Genomic DNA, 19,484 nt, shown 5'->3' on the forward strand with positions numbered 1-19,484 from the left:
TGTTCTTTGAACGGCCTGGTCCCTCTGGGTGCTGTCTGCTGACCCTGATGGTTGGCGACCGGGGGTTCAGCCTGGTGTGGAGGACTGAGTGGGGGCTCGCAGGACCAAAGGATGCCGGATTCCCACACGCGGAGGTGACTCGCCGTGGGGGCGCCTGCCTTCCCTAGCCTCACCTGTGCGGGGAGGAAACAGGTGTGCCCGTGTCTCCTCCGGGCCACCTGCTGGGTGAGTCCGCGGTGCTTCCCAGAGAGGAAGCAACCCCGCGCCCTGAGCCCCGGTGTAGCCATGTACAGAACCAAAGTCGTGGTGGAACTTTGCCACCTGCCTTCTTCCGGTGCCTCTGATGGCTGAGAGCCTGGCGGCGTCTACACCCAGGGGCGCCTTCCCTGCAGCAGCAGTGGACGCCTTCCAAGGGGCTCAGCTCTGTGTCCTGGGTGTGGCTTCCTCCCGGAAACTGGGGGGGTGCCTGTCCCTGCTGGAGGGGGAGTGGTGGGACGGGTGCGGGCAGGGTGGTGTAAGTGGCCGGCTGTGTCTGGTGGAGCTTTGGGGGCGCCCACACGGTGTCACTTCTCGGGGCAGAAAGCACAGAGGCAGCCTTTCCCTGCCCGGGCCCGCACCGGCCAAGGAACTCCTGGCGCCGTGGGCCTGGCATTTAGGATCAGCACGGACGCACCTCCAGGTGACGCCAGCCTTCCGGATGCCACCTTGGGAACCACGGGCCCGACCAGGCCACCTGAGAGCCTGGTCCCACTTCTTTCTCTGTTACCTTCACTGAGTTCCTGCACTGCCCCACGGAAGGCCACCTCGGCTCACCCAGAGACGGGGGCACGGGGCTGAGAACGGTAAAGGCTCCCCAGGCCGCAGACCCTGAGCAGCCATCGCCTCCGATCTTGGCCTCTTTTGCTGGCCCCTGGACGTTCGAGGCGAGACAGGCTTGTTGGCCCTGCTTCTGAGTGTTTGAACCCCACAGGGACACCTGAGCAGGGACCACTCTGTCCGTGTGGCTGGAGAGGACGTCGGTGATGATTCCGTGCCCCCCGGGCTCCAGACCCCAGCTGCCCTTTCTTTTTATTTTTTAACTCAAAACCATTTTGAAAACTTACTATTTTCTATACCTGGAAAGACTGCTTTTTGTTCACGTTAACATCCACGCATTTTGATTTTACTTCCCTCATTTTTAGCAACTGTAGCGTTTTTTTTTGAGTACTTTTCATGTTTGCTGAACACGGTGTGCAATGTCACCATGTGAAAACGCCCTGCGGAGATGAGGGTGTCAGGCCTCCCCAGCCCCCGGCCCAGCCCCCTTGGCTGAGGCGCACAGGGTCCGTAGGGACCTGTCCCCGTCCCGTCCCTCCTGTATCCACGGTGGTCGCAGGCAGCCGTCTGCCTCCGCCTTAGGGAGCAGGTGTCCTGCCTCCTCGTTCCCCGAGGCTGCGCTCGGTGGCCATCTCTGGGTGTGACTGTGCCTTCCCACACGTCTGGGTCGGCCCCCTGACCGGCTGCATCCCGTCCCCTACGGTGCGGGGCCCCTTCTCCTGGGGGCGCTCCGCTGCTGTGGGATGTCGCCGTGTGCAGGGAGCCCTCCCGGGAGGTGGCGGGGCAGCTGCACCTCAGCTCCCTCTAGGTCTCCGAGCCGCCGGGTCTGCTGAATTTCCTGGGGTGTTGGCTTGCGGCACGAGCGTTCAGACACCCCCGGTCACCGTTCACCGTTCCGGCCAGAGCGGAGGCGTCGGGGGTGCCAGCCGGCTTCCTGTGACTGCGTCGGGCCCGCGGTTCTGCTCTGCCAGGGTCTTTGTCAGCCAGGCGGGTGCCCTGGGGACACGCGAACGAACCAAGGACCCTTCCTCTGCGGGTCGCATCCGCACCCTTGGCCGTTTGCCCTGGTGCCCGCTTTTCTAGAATGTTCCCGGTAGCAGGCCCTTTGGTTTATTTCGCTGATGTAAAAAGTGGGTGTGGGGTTCCAGGAACACACGGGCTAAAAATGGAAACCTTTTGGATCCGTGACAGTTACCTTCTGGGATTCACTCCCTCTGTGAATGGAAACCTCGCTGACGAAACGTGCTCCGGCTCTCCTGGGAGCCGCGCAGCAGGGACGCGGCGTGATTGGCACGTGCCTTCGCAGCGCGGAGGGGGAGACAGTGCCCCGTGGGAAGTTACGCTCTCCGGTGCGGGCTGTGCCGGCGGGGACGGGTGCCGACCTGCAGCGCCCAGATCCAGTCCAGGGACTGTTTTGGGGGGCGGCAGACATAGGCTCTGTGGCTTTACGTGGCTGGATGCTCTGCTGTCTCTCTGGGTCACACCCGGGGGCCTCGCCCGGGATGGGTTCTGCCGGCTCGTGCGGCGGGTGCCTCCCTGCTTTGCTGGGTGACTATGATCTTTAGCGATGGGCGAGGGGGCAGGGTCGCCAGGACTGAGTCCCGCGTGTGTCCTGGCCGCTCTGGAGACGCGCACGCCGCTCACACACACAGTGTGGAACAGAACGGGGGGCCGGAGCCCGGCGGGTCCCCCCTGCCCGTGACCGTAGGACAGCGAGTGACCCTGGCCTGAGTCCTCTCGCTCCGGGCGCCACGTCCCTCTCCTGGAGAGTGGGGCCGCTCCCACGTGCCCCGCGGGCCCCTGCGCGGATGGGGGGAAGTTCCGGGTGGAGATTCTCAGCGGGGGCTGGGCCCCCGGAGCGGGCACCGTGGGTGGGAAAGGGCCTTGCCGGGGTCCGGCGGCTTCGGGAGGGCGGCCTCAGTCCCCGTGGCCTTCGGCGTTGGAGGCTTGTTTTGGATCATTGCTTTTCTGCCGTCGGCCGGGACGGAACCAGTTTGGTCAGTTCCAGAGCGTGTCCTTGGCTGCGGGAGGGTGGGGGCCCCTCCACACAGAGGCTGCCCGGAAGCCGATGGAGAGAGCCTGCGGGCAGGATGCAGCTGGCGGGCGGGGGCGATCACAGGGCCTTTTATGACGCCGGCCTTGTGACGCGCCAAACGTGGCCTGACAGCTTTTACGGACTGTCCAAAGCAGGGCTGTTTGTTTTTCCACCTTATCTTTGCCTTTTCCCTGCTGCCCGAGGGCGTGGACTCAGTGCACCAACGGAAACTCTGCTGGGGGGCAGGTGTCGCTGTCACTGGGACCCTGGGTCCACGTGTCTGAACCAGCCGCCCAGCCACACCCACGGGCCACCCCCGGGGCCGCCGTCCCTGGCAGGAGAGGCCCCCAGTAGCCGCCCCGCGCGAGTCTGAGAGGTGCACGCTCTTCAGAGCCGCCGCCGTCCTTGAAAGAGGCCACGGGCCGCGTGCAGGGGGCGGTCGGGGCGGCCCGCGGGCAGCGCGGGCGCGGCTCGGACGCAGGTGCGGGCCCTCACCTGGCGCTGGCACTGGCTCCCCCATTGTCTTTGCTTGGCCCTGGCGGTTTCTCGCACTGGAGGAGAGGTTGTGCGAGAACAGCTTCTGAAATCTGAGTCCTCCGTTTACCGAACGCAGATGGCTGTTTGTCTCTGTTTAATTAAAGTGAGGACAATGGGTAGTTTCTGCCAAAGGTGACACCTGGAGTCAGGTTACCGTCTGAGGCTGGCGTGTGCAAGCTGGGTGCTGGCAGCTGCGTGTGTGTGTGGACTTTATCCAGCCTGGTTTGCTTAAACTCACAAAGGCAGAGAGGACGTGACCGTGAGCGGCGAGGTTGACCCAAGGGAGGCGTGACTTCAGGACACGTGCCCGTAAGCACAGGCTGTCAGGGTCACCTTTCCCTCTGGTGGCCCATGACCCATTCTCTCCGAAGCACTGAGCTGTTGCACCCGACTGCGTGACTGGAATCGTGGGATGGAGGAGAAGGCATCTCCTCAGAGCACGTTCCCTTTATTTTATTGCAGAATTAGGTAGAAACAGCACCGTTCCCACGGTCCTCCTGTCCCACGCTGACTTATAAGGAAGTGTCCCTGGGGCTCAGGGAACCCCGGTCTCCCCTGCCGGCTGCAGCCACGCAGACTGTGCGTGAACTTCTTGTCCCCGTGGTCACTCAGTGCAGGTGTTCCTGGGGTGCTGGTTCTCCTGCGGCCCCTGCAGTGAACTTCCGAAGTCTGGAGGCGGGGTGCCTAGACGGCAGGGTCTCAGCTGAGTGAGAAGCGCTGTGTCCTGGGAATCGCAGCCACGCGGACATGGGCTGTCCAGACCTGCGGCCCGGCTAGGGTGGTAGGGGCGTGCTGGGCGCACCTCTGCGGGAGGGGCCCGGGTCACAGGGGTAGGAGGGGGCGCATGTGAGGTCAGCGCGTGTGGGCCCCCCCCCACCCCCACAGGCGGCTGGAGGGCCTGTGTTTGCTCTCGGGGAGCCTCCGGCCGTTTCTCCTGCTGCCACTTCCACAGACGCTGGCTGGTTCTGCGTCATCTTGGCAAGGACGGACGGACGGGTGCACAGAGTGTCCTGGGATGTGCAGCTCGGGGGAAGGGCAGGGGCGTTGAGGATCGGGTGAACCTGAGTTGAGATGTGGCCTGGGGGCTCCGTGTGCCCAGGGCCCTCTCAGTGGTGCTGACCCCCCGCCCCCGGCCGTCCCAGAGCAGGTGCACGGGCTCCGGGGCTGGGCTGGTGATGTCACCGCGCCGCTGCAGTTCTCAGTTGCGCACTGGTTGTCATGAGTCCTCCGTGGAGGTTGGGAGCTGGACTGGCGTCAAGTCCCCGTGGGCCCAGGTGGGACGTGGAGACCCCTTCCCTTCCTTCCAGGCCAGACTGGCAGAGCCCAGCCCGTTCCCATTAGGGGAGAGGGCCTGACCTTTGCCCCGGCCTCTGGGTGCCACTGCGTCGTGGCCCCCCGCCCCCACACACCCGGGAAGAGGCACCTGCCTCTGCCCTCCCCTAGCCCCAGGCCCCGCTCCCTCCCACACCTGAAGCAACACCCTGGCCTGTGACCTCGTTCAGCCCCGGGAGGGGGAAGAGTTGCCCGGGTTTCTGGGAAAGGTGGCGGGGAAGGGGCCAGGCTGCGTCTGGTTTTCCTTAGCGGGGCCTCCCTCCAGGTCGGCCATCCGGAGCCTGCCCTTACGTCTCACTTTGGAGGCCGAGGGACCGCCCTCCACAAATTAAGAAAAAGCCCATTTAAGCTACCGCCTTGTCCTGGGATTTGAAGGCCGGCGGGCCACCTGCTGTTGGTGGTGGCCAGGCCCCCCCGCAGGTGTGGGGACCTTGAGGAGATGCTTCAGGGACACCTAACCCGGGGGCAGCACAGAGCCCGGCTGATTATCAGATCCGCAGGGACGCTCACCCCGTCTGTTCCCGTCCCGTCGGCCGTCAGCGCCCCTGCCCACCCACCGCCAGGTGGCCCACACGGCCCCGCGTCCCCCCGTCCACGCTCCGGGGTGACAGCTTCCAGAGTGGCAGCTCCCCCCAGTAAAGGGCCGAGGAAGTGTCCTCAGGGGACAGGTGGGTCTGCCCCACGTCCAAGGTTGGACGTCTGCAGCGGGCGGGGAGGAGCAGCTTGGTGGGGCTTGCTTTCCCTCATGGCCTGGGACCCGTGGCCATTGAGGGGTTAACCGTGGGGGTGCGTGGAGACCGAGGTTCTGGGTGATCGGTGGTGGGAACTGCAGGACTTTTGAAGGGAAGCCGTTGCTGCTTTTTTTAATGCCCCGAATCGGGTTCCCACAGCACTTGAATTACCGGAGTGTATTTTCACCCGCAAGAAGGGCTGGTTCGAAAAAGACAGCAGCAAGCTCCCCAGAATCTGTCTCTGCTGGGGAGCAGCGGCCGGGGGCAGGGTGACCCTGCCCGTCCGTCTGGGAGCCCAGGGGGGTGGAGTTAGACCCTCCCCCGGGGTCTATGTGCCCCGGACCCCCCCCCCCCGCAGCCCTGTCTAATCTCCATAACTGGGTCTGGAGCAGGCGTGGAAGCCGGGATCAGGGGCCCCCATCCGGGCTGTCGCAGCTTCAGCTTTGTGACGGCGAGGCGTCCTTCTCTGACCTGCACAACCTAACAGGTGCTTAAAGAAACGACAAGTCCTTGTTTGTTACCCTTGATGGGGTGCTGGGGGGCCAGCTCGTGGAATTGGGTGCAGAGACGCAGAAAATGTTTAAGCTTCTCTTCTTGCACGAACAGCACTTCAGGGTTAAAAATAGATGAAGAGAGAAAGTTTTTGTTTGGTGAGGAATTCCGGCTGCTGCCGAATGTTAAGAAAGAGGTGGACTGAGACCAGCCCGTGTCTCAGACGCTGGTCACCGGACCGCGGGTCCAGGCTGTGACCTTCGTAGACTCCTCGGTCACAGAAGGAAGCGGGTGAGGTCACGTGGGCCTCACGTGAAGGGCAGTCTGCCCGCCCGCTGGGTCCCTTCTGGAGAAACCAGAACTGCAGCGAGGCCAGGCCCACCCTCAGCTTGCAGGAAACGCAGGGCCGGGGCGACCTGGGAGATAATTCCGGCGCGGTCAGCGGCTTCCAGAATGGGGAAATTCTTACTCGGTGAACAGAGCCCCTGTGGTTTTCAAATAAATTGCCAGACAAGGAGGAGGAGGAGGAGGTCCCTGCATGGTAACGGGACTGAAGAGACGGATTAAATCAACGTGGTGGGACTTGATTCCGAATCAGACGGTCAGACCGTAACCAAACAAAACCAGAGCGAAACTTGTAAGACAGGGACCTCTGAGCACTGATTACACATTTGTGTGCAAATATGATTGCGTGTTTGGTTTGCATTAAAGAGGGGTGGCTAATGTATTTTGCGGTTGTATTTACAAAAGATGTCTGTTTCCTGAAGATGCAAATTGAAGCGTTTTCAGATGAAGTGACGTGACGTCCGGGGTGGGGCTTTGCATGTGAGCTCAGGGCTCAGGGGCCGGGGACGGAGGCCCAGCGACCGGGAGCTGTTTCCCTTCGTACGGTTTGCCTGCCGTGTTCACGGTCCACAGCCAGCTCACCGGCCTGCACTGTCCTCTCTTCCAACACCTGATGGCTCAGGACTCGCCCGCGAGTGGCCGGTGTGGCCGCCCCAGGTTCCCCTGTCCTGTTTTTGCATAATGTCCACCCGTGATGACGCCTCTAAAAGTCCCCGTTCAGGCATTCCCCAGGGCTTTGTGAAAGCTTAGAGGGACCCTGGAGGTGATCTGGCTGCACCAGCCCTCTGGGTCAGCTCCCTGCCCTGGGTCTACCCATTCTGAATGGGTCTGAGCTCCGCTGACCATGCCTCCTCCCCTCCCAGGATGCAGAGCTGACCAGCCAGGGACTGATGGGGGCCTGCAGGGCTGCTTCGCTGGGACCTCTTTATTTGGTTCTTGGGGGCAAGACAGTTTAATTCCAGTCGGCAGACCGAAGGACCCAAGCTTTGACGTGGCTTTTCTGGCTGCTGCAGCCAAGACCCGCTTTCCATTTTAATGCAACATGTGTCTGTCTTTTATTGAACGTAATCCCTTGTCATCCAGCCTGTAATTCCACAGTTTCTGTTTACCAGCCCCCCATGGTAAGCATCTCAAACGTGGGGAATACCCTCGCCTGTCAAAAGGGGGCCTTGTTTCAGAGATTCTCCCAGACGGCAGGCCTGCCTTCTCCGGACCCCTGGTGTGCGCCTGACCAGGGCTCCCCGGCCGCCCTCTGCAGGGAGACCCCTGCTCGGGGAGGGGGCGTGGGGAGGGGGCCAGCGGCCTGCAGACCCGGCCTTCGGCTCCTGGGCCTCCCTCGAGGGCCTTCCTTTATTTCCACAGACATGCGGGCCCTGCGCGGGACGCCCTCGGTCCTCGGAGCTGGCGGCCAATCCCGTGGGGACTGGTTTTGATTTGCGCACTGTCTGTCCAGGGCCCGCCCGGCAGGGGCTGCCCCTCGCTGTGTGTCACTGGACAGACGTGTGAGAGGACGGAGGCCCTGGTCTGCCTCCGTGAGTCCAGCGCGTGGGGCTGGTGGGGACGCCTCTGCCGGTCTCTTCCCTGACCCACTCTGAGCCCAATTCCTCCAGCTGAAGTTGGTCCGTGGTTTGTCCTGGAGCCCAAGAAGGCACCGTCCTGTCCTGGGCTGCATGGCCATCCCAGCAGGGCAGGCTGGCGGGCTCCTCGGGCCCCTCCTGGGACCCTGAGCCCTGCGCTCAGGCCAGATCCTGGCCACGGGGGGGCCTGCCCCTCGGCCCGTGCTGTTGGCACCTGAGGGTCTCTGGCTGTGTGGGGTGGCTTTGCTGCCCCTCGGTTTCAGTGGGGCCGTCCTGGTGGGAGGCCTGGGCTGGGGCAGGGTGGGCCTACAGGGCCAGACGCTGCCCGGCTGGGCCCCCCGGAGTGGCCTCGCCTCCCTGCTGCAGACGCCCTCCCTCTGTGGAGAGCCGACCTGGCCCGGGGTGAGTGACGGACGTTCTAAAGAGGGCACCGGGTCTCTCCTGGGCCACAGGTCACCCCGGCCTGCTCCGAGCGTCCTGCGTCACTCACGTCAGGCTGGGCCGCCGTCCGGAGGCTGCTGTTGGGAACTGGGCGTGTCTCTGAGAGCTGGGGCCCCGCCCCGCGAGTCCTCCATGCCCACCGTCCTCGGGGCGCCTCATCATCATGATGTGAAATGCCGGAGTTGGGCTGAGCCCCCTCCCCATCGCGGGCCACGACGGTGAAGGGTCGGGCTCTGAGCCCTGGGACTGGGGCTTCTGGACCTCTCCGTCCTCCCAGGGGGCCTGTGAGATGGCCACTGCCCGCCCACTTCACAGGGCTGGGAACCGATGCTCAGAGGGGTAGAAAATCCCGCTGATGTGGAGGTAAAGGGACGGGTGGCCAGGTGACTCCTCGCCCCCACGGTCCCACTCAGGAAGCCCCTGCTGTCCTGCGGGGACGGCGCTGGCCCAGGTGGAGACCCCCGTAGTTTCCTCCAGAGCCCCCCAAGGCCGTCATGCCAGGGGCGGGGCTGTGAGGGCCACGTGGGCCCCCCGCCCTCCCCGTGGTCCTCATGGGAGGAAACGCCCCGGTAGGAAATACTTGATACGAAGGGAAACCTGTGTAAGACGTGATTATAGAATGAGCCACGTGCATCTCCCTCTCAACTTAGGGGACAAGCCCCTCTGCCAGCCTGCAGTGTAGACAGCTGGTGGGGGTGGGTCTGACAGCAGGGCCGGGACTCTGGTCTGGGCGGCTCCCTGTCCCCGCCCGCAGCTCCGGCGTCCAGTGAGCCGGCTGCGTCCGGCCCCAGGCAGGTTGGGTCACCTGCTGTCCTCCTGGTCTGACGTGCGTCCAGGCGCCACCTCCCTCTTGTTTTGGCTGCCTGGGAACCCGGAGCCCAAGGAACAAGACGTTTCCGGACGTAACGGAGGTTTCACAGCGCCCGCTTTTCCTTTCTGGTCCAGTGATGAGCTTTGTTCTTGTTTTTGTGTTTGCTTCCTGGTTCTGAGCTTGTTAACAAGGACAGAAGGTGGGCGGACACCTGCTGGGTTCTGGGACGCCTGCCTCGAAGGATGGGGAGCCAGCTCCCCTGGAGGCGGGGCTCCCGTGCCAGCAGGACACAGCCTCCCACTCAGTGCGGGGCTTGTGGGTCCCTCCGGTTCCTGCAGGGCCCTGGCAGGTGGCCCTGAGCCTGGCCCACGTCCCTGCCCTGCACGCCGGGCCCCCTGCTCCCGTGTGCCTGCAGCTCCTGGTGATGGAGCCCCGAGCCCGCGCTCCCAGCCTGGCCGCCTGCCCTGGGCCCGCGGCAGGGCGCGCAAGGGCAGCTGCTTCTGGACGGGAAGCCCCTCCACGCCCCCTTCCCAGCACAGTAAGTTCCACCCGAGGGGGACCTGCAGCGGCCCCACTGCATGCACTTGGCACTGAGCCTGTCCCCGGCGCCCTCCTCCGTTTGTTTGCTTCCGTCCTTGTCCCACAGCAATGGGCGGTGACGGTTTCCTGGAGCGCGTGGCCTGCCGCTGGCCCCTGTCCGTCACTTCCTGGGGGCGGCCGCTGCCTGGGACCTCTGCCCAGCCAGCTCCTCTGGGGACAGAGGAGTTAATGGACAAGCTAGTCTCTGCCACCTGTCCTGGGGACACCTCCCTTCCTCCTTCCATCAGTGTCTGCGTCTCAGAAATCTGAGTGTCTGGGACACATCAGCACAGACAGAGCCTCAGCCAGAACCAAACGCGGCTCCTCACCATGGAGTCGGGGGCAGAGTGCCATCACTGTGGCTCCCTAACTTCGGGGCGGGGCATGTACTTTTTTTGGTAACCCCCGTGATCGCTGCTCACGTGTGACAGCGTTAAGAAGATAATCAGTTTGGTCCCCGCGTCCTCGCTCTGGGGGACACGGTCTGGCTGGCCGGGTGCCTTTGGGGACGGCTCCCTCTGAGTCTCACTGCTCTCGGCTGGTCACTGCCTTTGTGGCGGAAGTTGCCAGTCCCTCCTGGCGTCCACACACGGGGCTTGGTGTTTATCCGTAACTTCCCACGTGCCAGGGGCTGCTCTGAGCTCTGCATATGTGTCTCCTTCAACCCTCCAGTACCTCCACTTCCCAGATGAGAAAACAGTCACAGAGGTCGCTTCCCGAGGTCAGGCTGCTCGCGTCCAGACCCAGGTGTTGGATTCTGATCGGGGTGCTCGACCCCAGCCTGCGCCCCTCCAGGACGTGTCGTGCGAGCTTAATTCTGGGGAAATTACAGAGGAAACCCCGAATGGTTTTCTGGAACCTTCTAGCCGAGCCAGGAGAGGAGCATTTGGCCAGACGGGGGCTTTGGGGGGCTGTGTCGGCAGGAGCCCCGCGGGCAAAGCGGTGGCGGGGCGGCCTGGTCACGTGGTGGTCAGTGCTGGGACACTGCAGGTACGCAGGCCCCTCCACCCCTCGGGGTGTTGCTGTCTCTCCTGCTTTGCTTTGTCCCCATTTGTTTGCACAACCTGCTGACGAGAGTTTGCAGCTCTTAATGAAGACACAGGCAGTTTGGAAAGGACCAGGGGACGGCTCGGTCCCCCGGTGCTGGCCTGCAGTTGCGGGCAGTGGTCCCCATCAGCCCCGGTGGCCCCCGCAGGGCTGAGACCTGCTGCTGTCTCTCCGTGGTGGGGCCTCGGGGAGGGCTAGCCGCTCTGTTCAGTTATGAGTTACGCGCAGGGCCCACTGGGCAGACGTGTTGTGTGCGCTCCTCAGACACTCAGTGTAACGCAACACGGTGAGCGCTGCTGCTGGACCCGAAGGAACAGCAGACAGTAGACGGTGCTTCCAGGAGGGCATCCGAGTCCCGTGATGGCGGCGGGGAGGCCCGAGCGCCACGCCGGGAGCTGGAACTCCATCTGGGCCGACCCTGAGGTGTTGTGCCGCCTCCTGCCAACTACAGAAGTAAAATGTGCTCTAAGGAGGAAAGGAGAGAATGTCCATAGAAGAAAAAGTAAGGAAGAAATACAGATGAACGTTCAGAAACCAACCGCTGCCCCGTCCGCCCGCCGTCTGGCCAGATGTTTCCGGGTGTGTGTTCGAGTGGGAGTGAGTGCAGGTGTGATCACCCACCCTTCCCCGGGGAGCAGGCTTGTGGCCAGCTGGGGGCAGGCATCACAGCCCCTCTCGGGCCCCTGTGGGCCACCCTCTCAGCCACGTGGTCTGTCCCGTGGCACCGAGGCACGTGGCTGCCCTCCCAGCCATGTTTCTCCCACGTAATCGAGGCATGTGGCCGCCCTCCCAGCCACGTGATTTGTCCCGTGTCACTGAGGCGTGTGGCTGCCCTCTTAGGCTGTTGTCTGTTTTGTGCTCGGTGCAGTGAGCACCCTGTCCGCGTGAACTTAGGGATTTTCTGGTCATTTCCTCAGGAGCATCCCTCATGTTGCTAAGTCACCAGCTTCAGGCCTTTTAAGGGCTTTTTATATGTACAGACACGCTGTTTTGTAAAATGGATCAGCTTACGTTTCACCAATACTTAACAAAAATTTAAGATTTTACTCTCTGTTGTTCTAATAGGAAAAAAATCTCATTATTGGGGCCCGTCTAACTGGAGCCCACCGTGGCCAGCGTTGATTGAGCACCTCCTGTATACAGGGGCAGTCTGAGCCATCAGAGGCGAGCCAGCGTGGGGCCCCGGGGAGGGTGGTCCGCGAGGTCGGGGAGATGCAACGGGTGGAGGGCTTGGTGGTTCTGCGCCCGGCCCGGCTGTCAAGCCTGCAGGGAGCCCCCAAGGACAGTCAGCCCCGTCGGTCCCCAGCCCCCTCTGTTAGAGGAGACCACCTCGGCACGTGTCTTTGCCAGGGAAGAGTGGACGGCCCGGGGCCCCTCTCATGTCTGCACGGAGGAGGGGGCTTCCGGGTCCTGCGTCTGTTCGGGGCCGAGCTCATGACCTCTGGGGTTGGGGGCTGGCCCGGGTATGTGTTGTGTGGTTGCAGGACAGCATCTGTGTCCATCGCTGAAACAGCCTTTATCTTCATCCTCCGTCCCTTCATTTCACACCGTGGGGACCACGTGAGCCAGGTGCCCAGCGGGGGCCCTCACCGGGCTTGGGAGTGGTGTCAGCACAGAGCCGGGGGCTCTGTCTACCCACCCGGAGCGTGTGTCCCGGGCTGGGCCACAGAGCAGGGTGGAGACGTGGCGGGCAGCAGTGGTCATGGAGGAAGGCATTCAGGAGAGCTGTGACAGGGGCCCCGGGGTTCTCCCCTCCGTCCCTGTGACAAGACCGCACACCCCTCTGAGCCTGGGCGTCCCCACTTCTGACACCGCGGAGGTGACTCCTCCTCACAAAGCTGGGGGTGCATCTCCTGAAATACTGTGCCTGCTCCCTAGACTGTAACTAACACAGCCCTCACCACACGCACAGACATGCACACACACACAGGGGAGGGCGTGTGAACCGGAAAGTAATTACAACCTGACGCTTTCCCCGCTGTTGGATAAGCTTAAAAAAAAAAAAAAAAGAGCAGATAAAATTGAGAATTCTCTCAGTCATTAGCTGGTTCGTTCACGTCAGCGCTGACAATGATGATCGTCATGGTGGCCGGCGTGGACTCAGCGCCTTCTGTGTACGGGCACATTTACACGCGCTGGCCCAGGGTGTTGCTTCGTCCCTCTTGGAATCACCCGCTGTTGGTTCCCAGAATCGTGTCCCCTGTGTCTGGAGTCTTAGCGCCGAGAGGACCTGCTAAGTGGGTGACCCTCCAGGTGGGGAGGTGGCCGGTAGTGGCTGCTGTGACAATGTTTATGATTAAGCTGCAGAAAGTCCGCGGCCCCTCCCTCTCCGCGGGGCTTGCGACATGGGTGGCGGGAGACTCCGAGTGACCGTGTCTTGTCATCTGCAGGTTCTGCGGGCCCCCTCGCCGGCCGCGTCTCTGTGCTGTGACAGACCGTGCAGGTGAGTGTCGGTCACCCCGGCTCCTCGGGGTGCCCCTGGCTGCGGGCAGACCGCCCAGCGTTACCCGTGGTCATCGAGATGTCGTCTTCAGTTTTAAGATGAATGCTCGAGGGGGAGCCACGCCATGACGCTGTCTCTTTTTCTGGGTGTGATCGCCCAGCGTTAGAATCCCTGACTGTGGAAACGTTCAGTAAATAATTACGTAGCCGAGATTTGATGGTGAAATGCAATTTGGGGCGGGGGCCTGGGGTGAGTTCCAGAACGGACTCCAGCCCGCGGAGCACGCAGGTGCCCGGGACGGCCCCAGCCAGCACCCCACGCGCACGGGCGGGCCCCCGGGGAGATGACGGTTGTCCAGGACACACTGCTGTTTTTTAACACCAGTGTCAAAAAACATGTGACTTGGTTTTCAAAAAGGAATCAAAACTTTTTCACATCCATGTCTGGGGCATAAGGCAGAGGAGAAAACCTTGGCCGTTGTGTAGATTTGAATAAACCCACTTTGAAAGGTTCATGGTGTTGGGTATTCGACCGTGTAGTAGATATCTCTCAAACGTGTCTTTGTCGTTTAGAAATAAATGTAGAAATGTTCATCCCTGAGGCCGCCCGCCTCCCCGGGGCCTCTGCTGGGAGGGGACCTCAGGCTGCGGTCCCCCATGCAGTGCGTCCTCGTGATGGGAAGCGGGGCGCTGCCCGGGCTCCCCAGGCCTCCCCACACCAGCCAGCTCTGCCCAGGGGCTGCCCTCCGCCGGCTTCATGCCCTGGGCGTTTCAGCCCCCCTCCCTCCCTCCCCAGACCCCATCCTCCGGTTCCTGCCGCCCACCCTGGTCTGCTCGCCCTCGGTTCCTGCAGACATTAGCCCTCGCCTCCCGTGGCTGGGATTCCTCCCCAGCCTGTCCCTGGGCCTGCGGCCCCCACACCTGGCAGGGGCTGGTGCACACAGGACTGGCCGCCGGCATAGATGCCTCCACCACCCACCCCACATGATGGGCGGCTTCTTCCCGGCTCCCTGCCTCGGGCCTGACGCCCCGGAGTGAGGAAGGCTCCTCCCTCCAGGGTCCCGGCTTCCTGAACCCGGCCCGCCCTCTGTAGGCATCTCCATCGGGCCCGCAGCGCCGCCAGGAGCCCCGTGTCCTCTGCATACGCCCTGCCCCAGTCTGTTAAGGCCACTGAGACGCGGGCCCTCCCGTGACGGGAAGTACTCAGACTGTGGACAAGAATCCTGCAGGTGCCGGCATCAGGTCCGGCGTGCACAGAGCGAACGTCCCCCCTCCCCTGGCCCTGGTCCTCAGGGCCTCTCCTGAAAGCTGCCCCTCCCCCAGGCCTGCGACGCGGAGCCCCGCCATGGAGGACGGCCGTGAGCTGGACCTCACCTACATCACCGAGCGCATCATCGCTGTGTCCTTCCCTGCCGGCTGCTCCGAGGAGTCCTACCTGCACAACCTGCAGGAGGTGACACGCATGCTGAGGTCCAAGCACGGGGACAACTACCTGGTGAGCGGGGCTGGGGGGGCATCGAGCGTGGGGGTGGGGGGACGCCAAGTGTGGGGGACGCTGAGTGTGGGGACGGAGGTGGACATAGGGTGAACACACTGAGGGGAACACTGATCACGGGTTTGGCTGGGAGGACACTGAGCTTGCTGAAACTCGAGGAAGCCGCCCCTGTGTCCTGGGGTCTCTCTGGCCATCCGTCCGTCTTGCCACAGGTTGGTGCTCTGGGACCCGTGGGTCATGAGCGAGGTCCCCGGGGAGCAGGGACTCACAGGGCCGTGGTGGTCCGGGCAGGGCCGTCCTGGGGGAGGCCCAGGTCTCCTCGGGCCAGTGCAGCCATGTGGCCTGTGGCCCCCGTGGGCCCGCGCTGGGCAGGGCCAGGCCCGCCTCCCTGCTGGGTTGGGGGTGGTGGTTGGCCTCCCTGGTGTGGATGCCTGCTTTCCGTCCCCCTGAGGTCAGCCAGGAGGACCGGGCATTGCCCGGCTCCACTGTGAAACGCGGGGCGTCTCTGGCTGGAGTCCACGGTGAGAAGTGGGGGACAGCATCTTCCCGACCCCTCTCTGTCTCCCCCAACCTTGCGCCTGTCAGTGGCTCTGCGTCTGTGTTCTCCGCGGGTTCTGATCACGACTTGACTTAAATTCCAGCTCCTCGCCTCCCTGGACCTGCCAGTGTGGCCTCGGGTATCTCATTGAAGCTCTAATCTTTACCCCAAGCCGACATCCTTATCAGCCCCCTCAGGTGACGAATGGCCAGGCAGGGCCCAGAGGCAGCTCGGCCAGGGCCACGCAGGGAGGCGGTGTCCGGTCCTCCTCCCAGGGCCACCTGCCCTGTGGACCGTCTCCTCCTGACCCCTCCCAGGCGGTGGATGTGCTGAGCCTGGTCCCTCCTTTCTCCCTGCTCCAACTCACCGTCCGCAGGGGTCTTGCCAGGGCCTGGGGCTGGTGCTGGGGGGCAGGTCCTCCCCTGACGCTGGTGGGGCCTTGTTGAGGCCACAGCCCCCCTTGCAAACAGCAAGAGTGTGGGTCCCCACCACTTTTGGGAACAAGGAACTCAGAAAAATTGGAGGAAAGATATGCAGTGTCTTCTGCAACTCTAAGGACCCCAGACTGCACCTGTCTTCCCCAAGGACATCTGAATTGTCTGCTCTGACAGGTGACTGCGGGGACAGAGCACCCCCACCGGCACACTGACCCTCCAGGGTGAGGTGTGTTAGCCCCAGGCGCTGGCCCTTCAAGGGAGATGCTAAAGGGCACATGTCCCAGGGCACGGGAGGCAAAGAGCCAGGACCCAGGTCTGTGCTGAAGTACCCCCTTGTTCCCCTTCTGCTTTCCCAGGGGTGTGGTCGGTTCCACAGCCCACACTGGTCCAGGGGCACAGCATGTGGCCCTGGGGCCTCCCAGACCGGTCCCCTCGCAGCTCCAGGGCAGGGACGATCTCCTCACCCTGCTGCCATCCTCCCAGGAACGCCGCGCCCTCTGGGTGTGTCTGCCGGCCTGAAACATCTGTTTGTTTTGTTGGTTTTTCATTCCGTGACAGTTACACGCCATACACCTCAGTCTTCCATCCTCCTTGATACCTCGAAGGCAAACGGCACTGAGAAGGCAAGTCTCTCCTCTCTGACCCCTGAGGGTGACAGTTTGACTAACGGCTGCTTCTTCCCCCCGTAGGTGTTAAACCTTTCGGAAAAGAGATATGACCTGACAAAGCTTAACCCAAAGGTAGGTCCATGATGTTTGTCCTGCTTGTACGAAAGTAGTTTGTGGCAGTGCTGCAGAAAAGTGTGTCACAGCTCAGTTGTGACAGCAACCTGGATCCAGGCGAGAGACCAAGCAGCACTGGGAGGGTTGGAGAACCCAGGTTTATTACGCCAGCAGGCCCAGAGGAGTTAACACTCCAGGCTCTGGACCCCGGCTATAGGTTTACACAGGCTTTTATAGGTGCCAGTTTCCACTTTGCAACATCATATGCAAATAAGGTCTAACGAAAGTTGACTAATTAGGAACAAGCTTTGTAAAAATGGACCAATCAGGAGTGAGAGAAATAACCAGTCAGGAGTGAGGGAAATGGACTAATCAGGAGTGAGAGAAATAACCAATCAGAAGTGAGCTCCATGCAAATGAAATACTACATATGGGCCAATCAGGAGTGAGGGAAATGGACTAATCAGGAGTGAGAGAAATAACCAATCACTAGTGAGCTCCATGCAAATAAAGCACTACAAATGGACCAATCAGAAGTGAGCTCAGGGAACCAATAGAATTTTAGGGGTAAGTAAGCCGGTTCAGAGGCAAAAAGTGAGAGCGAGCCTCTGGGCCAGGGAGCCGGGTGGTGCTGGCAGGAGAGCAGTGGCCCTGCCTGGGGGTCCTGCCCGTCTTTTTATGGGGCTTCCCGCCTCAGCAGGTCTTTGTGGGATTCGACGTAAGAAGGGGTGTTAGGGACTGTTCACATCCAGGACTAATTTTGTTTCATCTATTTTTTTTGGGAGGGGGAGTTAGGTTTGTTTATTTATTTGTTTTTAGAGGAGGTTGTGGGGTCTGGACCCAGACCCTCATGCACGCTAGGCATGTGCTTTACCACTTGAGCTAATACCCTCCTTTCTATGACTGATTTTTTTAATTAACCTTTCTAGAATTCAAAATAGTTATAAATTCACAGGAAGTTGAAAAAAATAATACAGAGAGATCCCACGCAGCCCTGGCCCTGTCTTCCCTGGGGGTCATGTCTTGCATAACTCAGAGTGAAATATTAATGCCAAGAAGTGGACCTTGGTACCATCCACAGACTGCATGAAGCTTCCACTGGGTTTCCCTGCAGCTGTGTGTGTGTGTGTGTGTGTGAGACCACCGCCACAATCAGATCTGGAATGTGTTCACCTCAAAGCTCTCCCCTCTCCATCCATTATTTTTTTGGGGGTGTAGATAATGAGATAATTGAGTTTATCTATCTGTCTGTTTAATATATTTAATGTATTTACTTAATGGAGGTCCCGGGGGTTGAACCCAGGACCTTGTGCATGCTAAGCACGTGCTTTACCACTGAGCTAGACCCTCCCCTCAATATTCTTTGTTTTTGGTACAGTGTTCTTTTTAATAGGCAAGATTTAGGGGACATTTTGGGGATTGTTGTAAGTGTAAGTTATGGTATATATGGTGCATGTATATATATATATATATATATATATATATTCCACACGTTGGGATATTTGGAGCCATTGGAATACAAAGCAGGGCGCGGTGAGCTGCCTGTGTCACTGCTGGTCAACAAGGCAGAAGCGAGGATTTAAGTCTTAACAGGGATTCAGCTCTGCGCAGTGTGCACAGAAATGCAGTGCAAGGGGGTCATGGCACCGTACGGCTGTCGGCTCCGAGTGGGGAAGGGGTGTGTGACTTTCTCTGCTCCCGGCCTGTTTCTGAATTGCACCATCATTTGGCACAATTTCTGTTGCTTTTATAAGAAGACAGAGCTCTGCCTCCCCTCCCCGCTGAAGAAAGGAGAGGAAAGCAAAGATGACACCCTTGCGCCCGCGGGTGTAGACCGGGGCGTGTGTGTCTGCGCACAGACCTCGTCACGTGACGATGGCTTTCTGTGTTTCTCGGTTGTGACCCAGGTTCGGAGGCCTTCCTCCCTGCAGGGCAGGGCCCTCTCCTCTGAGGAGAAGTTATATGCCCCGTGAGTGGGCGCAGGGGTGGCTTGCGAGCTTTCCCAAGCTGCCATTGCAGTCTGAGCGGAGGAATCTTGGCAGCGGCTGGGGCCAAGCACCCCGACCCAGGGCCGGCCAGGCGGGGCTTCTCCCCGTGAGCCAGGCGTTCGGCGGCTCCCGAAAGCCGTTCCCCGAGTTGCCCTCCCAGCCGCAGAAAAACAGCGAAGACCCCAGGGGGAAAACACAATCTTTCATGTTCTTCTGTGCAGTAAAGCAGCCTGGCCGCAATTCCCACTATGTTTTAGAAGAGGAACAGGCAGTGTTGTTCTTGACCCTAAAATGAAATATTTTGCTAAATTAAAAAAAAAGAAGGCAAGAAACACTGTCGACTGGGGGAAAAAAAAAAAAAGCACAACCTAATAGTTGAGAACGAGGTTTTATTCGGTGGAAGAAACTGAGGACTTAAGCCCGGGAGACAGCGTCTCAGATCTCTCGGAGGGACTTCTCTGAAGGGGTAGGGGAGGAGCCAGGATATATGAGATGTTGCATCAAAGACGGGGTAGTCGGAACATGAAACGGTGCCTGTTAATTAATGAAAACCAGGCATCTCAGGTTAAGGGATTTAGTGCTTTTTTTATGTAAGGGAAGGTGCAAAGTCTGGGCTCATTGGAGTCACCTTGGATGTGCACCTGAGCTCTCCAGGGCCAGTGTCCTGTCCCCCCCGTCCTGAGTCCCCCCGGGCACCACTGGGGGTGGGGCAGCGGCTGAGGGCTGGACGGCCGCGGCATCCTTTGTTCACTGATACGGCGGGGCACCCTTCTCATTCGCACCGTCATCACCTTCTCTGTGTGCCCCGCAGATCCTGGACGTGGGCTGGCCCGAGCTGCACGCGCCGCCCCTGGACAAGGTGTGCACCATTTGCAAGGCGCAGGAGGCCTGGCTGAACAGCGACCCCCAGCATGTGGTCGTCATTCACTGCAGGGTGAGCGCCCGCCCGCTGGGGTTTGTGGGTCAGTTTTCATACTCATCCTTAGGGGAAAAAAAAACCAAGAGTCCTGCAGCCTCCCAGCGTCCGGCTTCAGCACGTGTGGGGCTGAGCTGCACGCAGTAAAATACCGCAGGAGAGCGCGTGCCTTCATTTCCACGCACTGTTTTCCACAGAAGCCC

General features: G+C 61.1%; 1 protein-coding gene across 12 annotated transcripts in view; it reads left to right on the forward strand.

The window, feature by feature from the left end:
• The window catches only part of TNS3 (tensin 3), a 150,864-nt gene that overhangs the window by 50,473 nt on the left and 80,907 nt on the right, over window positions 1–19,484 (forward strand). For 11 of the 12 annotated variants that reach the window (XM_064482387.1, XM_064482388.1, XM_064482392.1 and 8 more), the window contains 4 exons: window positions 13,134–13,186; window positions 14,509–14,680; window positions 16,345–16,395; window positions 19,177–19,299. In XM_064482387.1, the coding sequence (XP_064338457.1) occupies window positions 14,531–14,680; window positions 16,345–16,395; window positions 19,177–19,299 (324 nt within the window). In that variant the 5' untranslated portion in view covers window positions 13,134–13,186; window positions 14,509–14,530. Of the gene's footprint in view, window positions 1–9,451; window positions 9,656–13,133; window positions 13,187–14,508; window positions 14,681–16,344; window positions 16,396–19,176; window positions 19,300–19,484 lie in introns of those variants that run through there. The other variant, XM_064482386.1, reaches the window with a different exon arrangement.

The sequence above is a fragment of the Camelus dromedarius genome, chromosome 35 (genome assembly GCF_036321535.1).
Source record: "Camelus dromedarius isolate mCamDro1 chromosome 35, mCamDro1.pat, whole genome shotgun sequence".
In the NCBI taxonomy this organism is placed as follows: Eukaryota; Metazoa; Chordata; class Mammalia; order Artiodactyla; family Camelidae; genus Camelus; species Camelus dromedarius.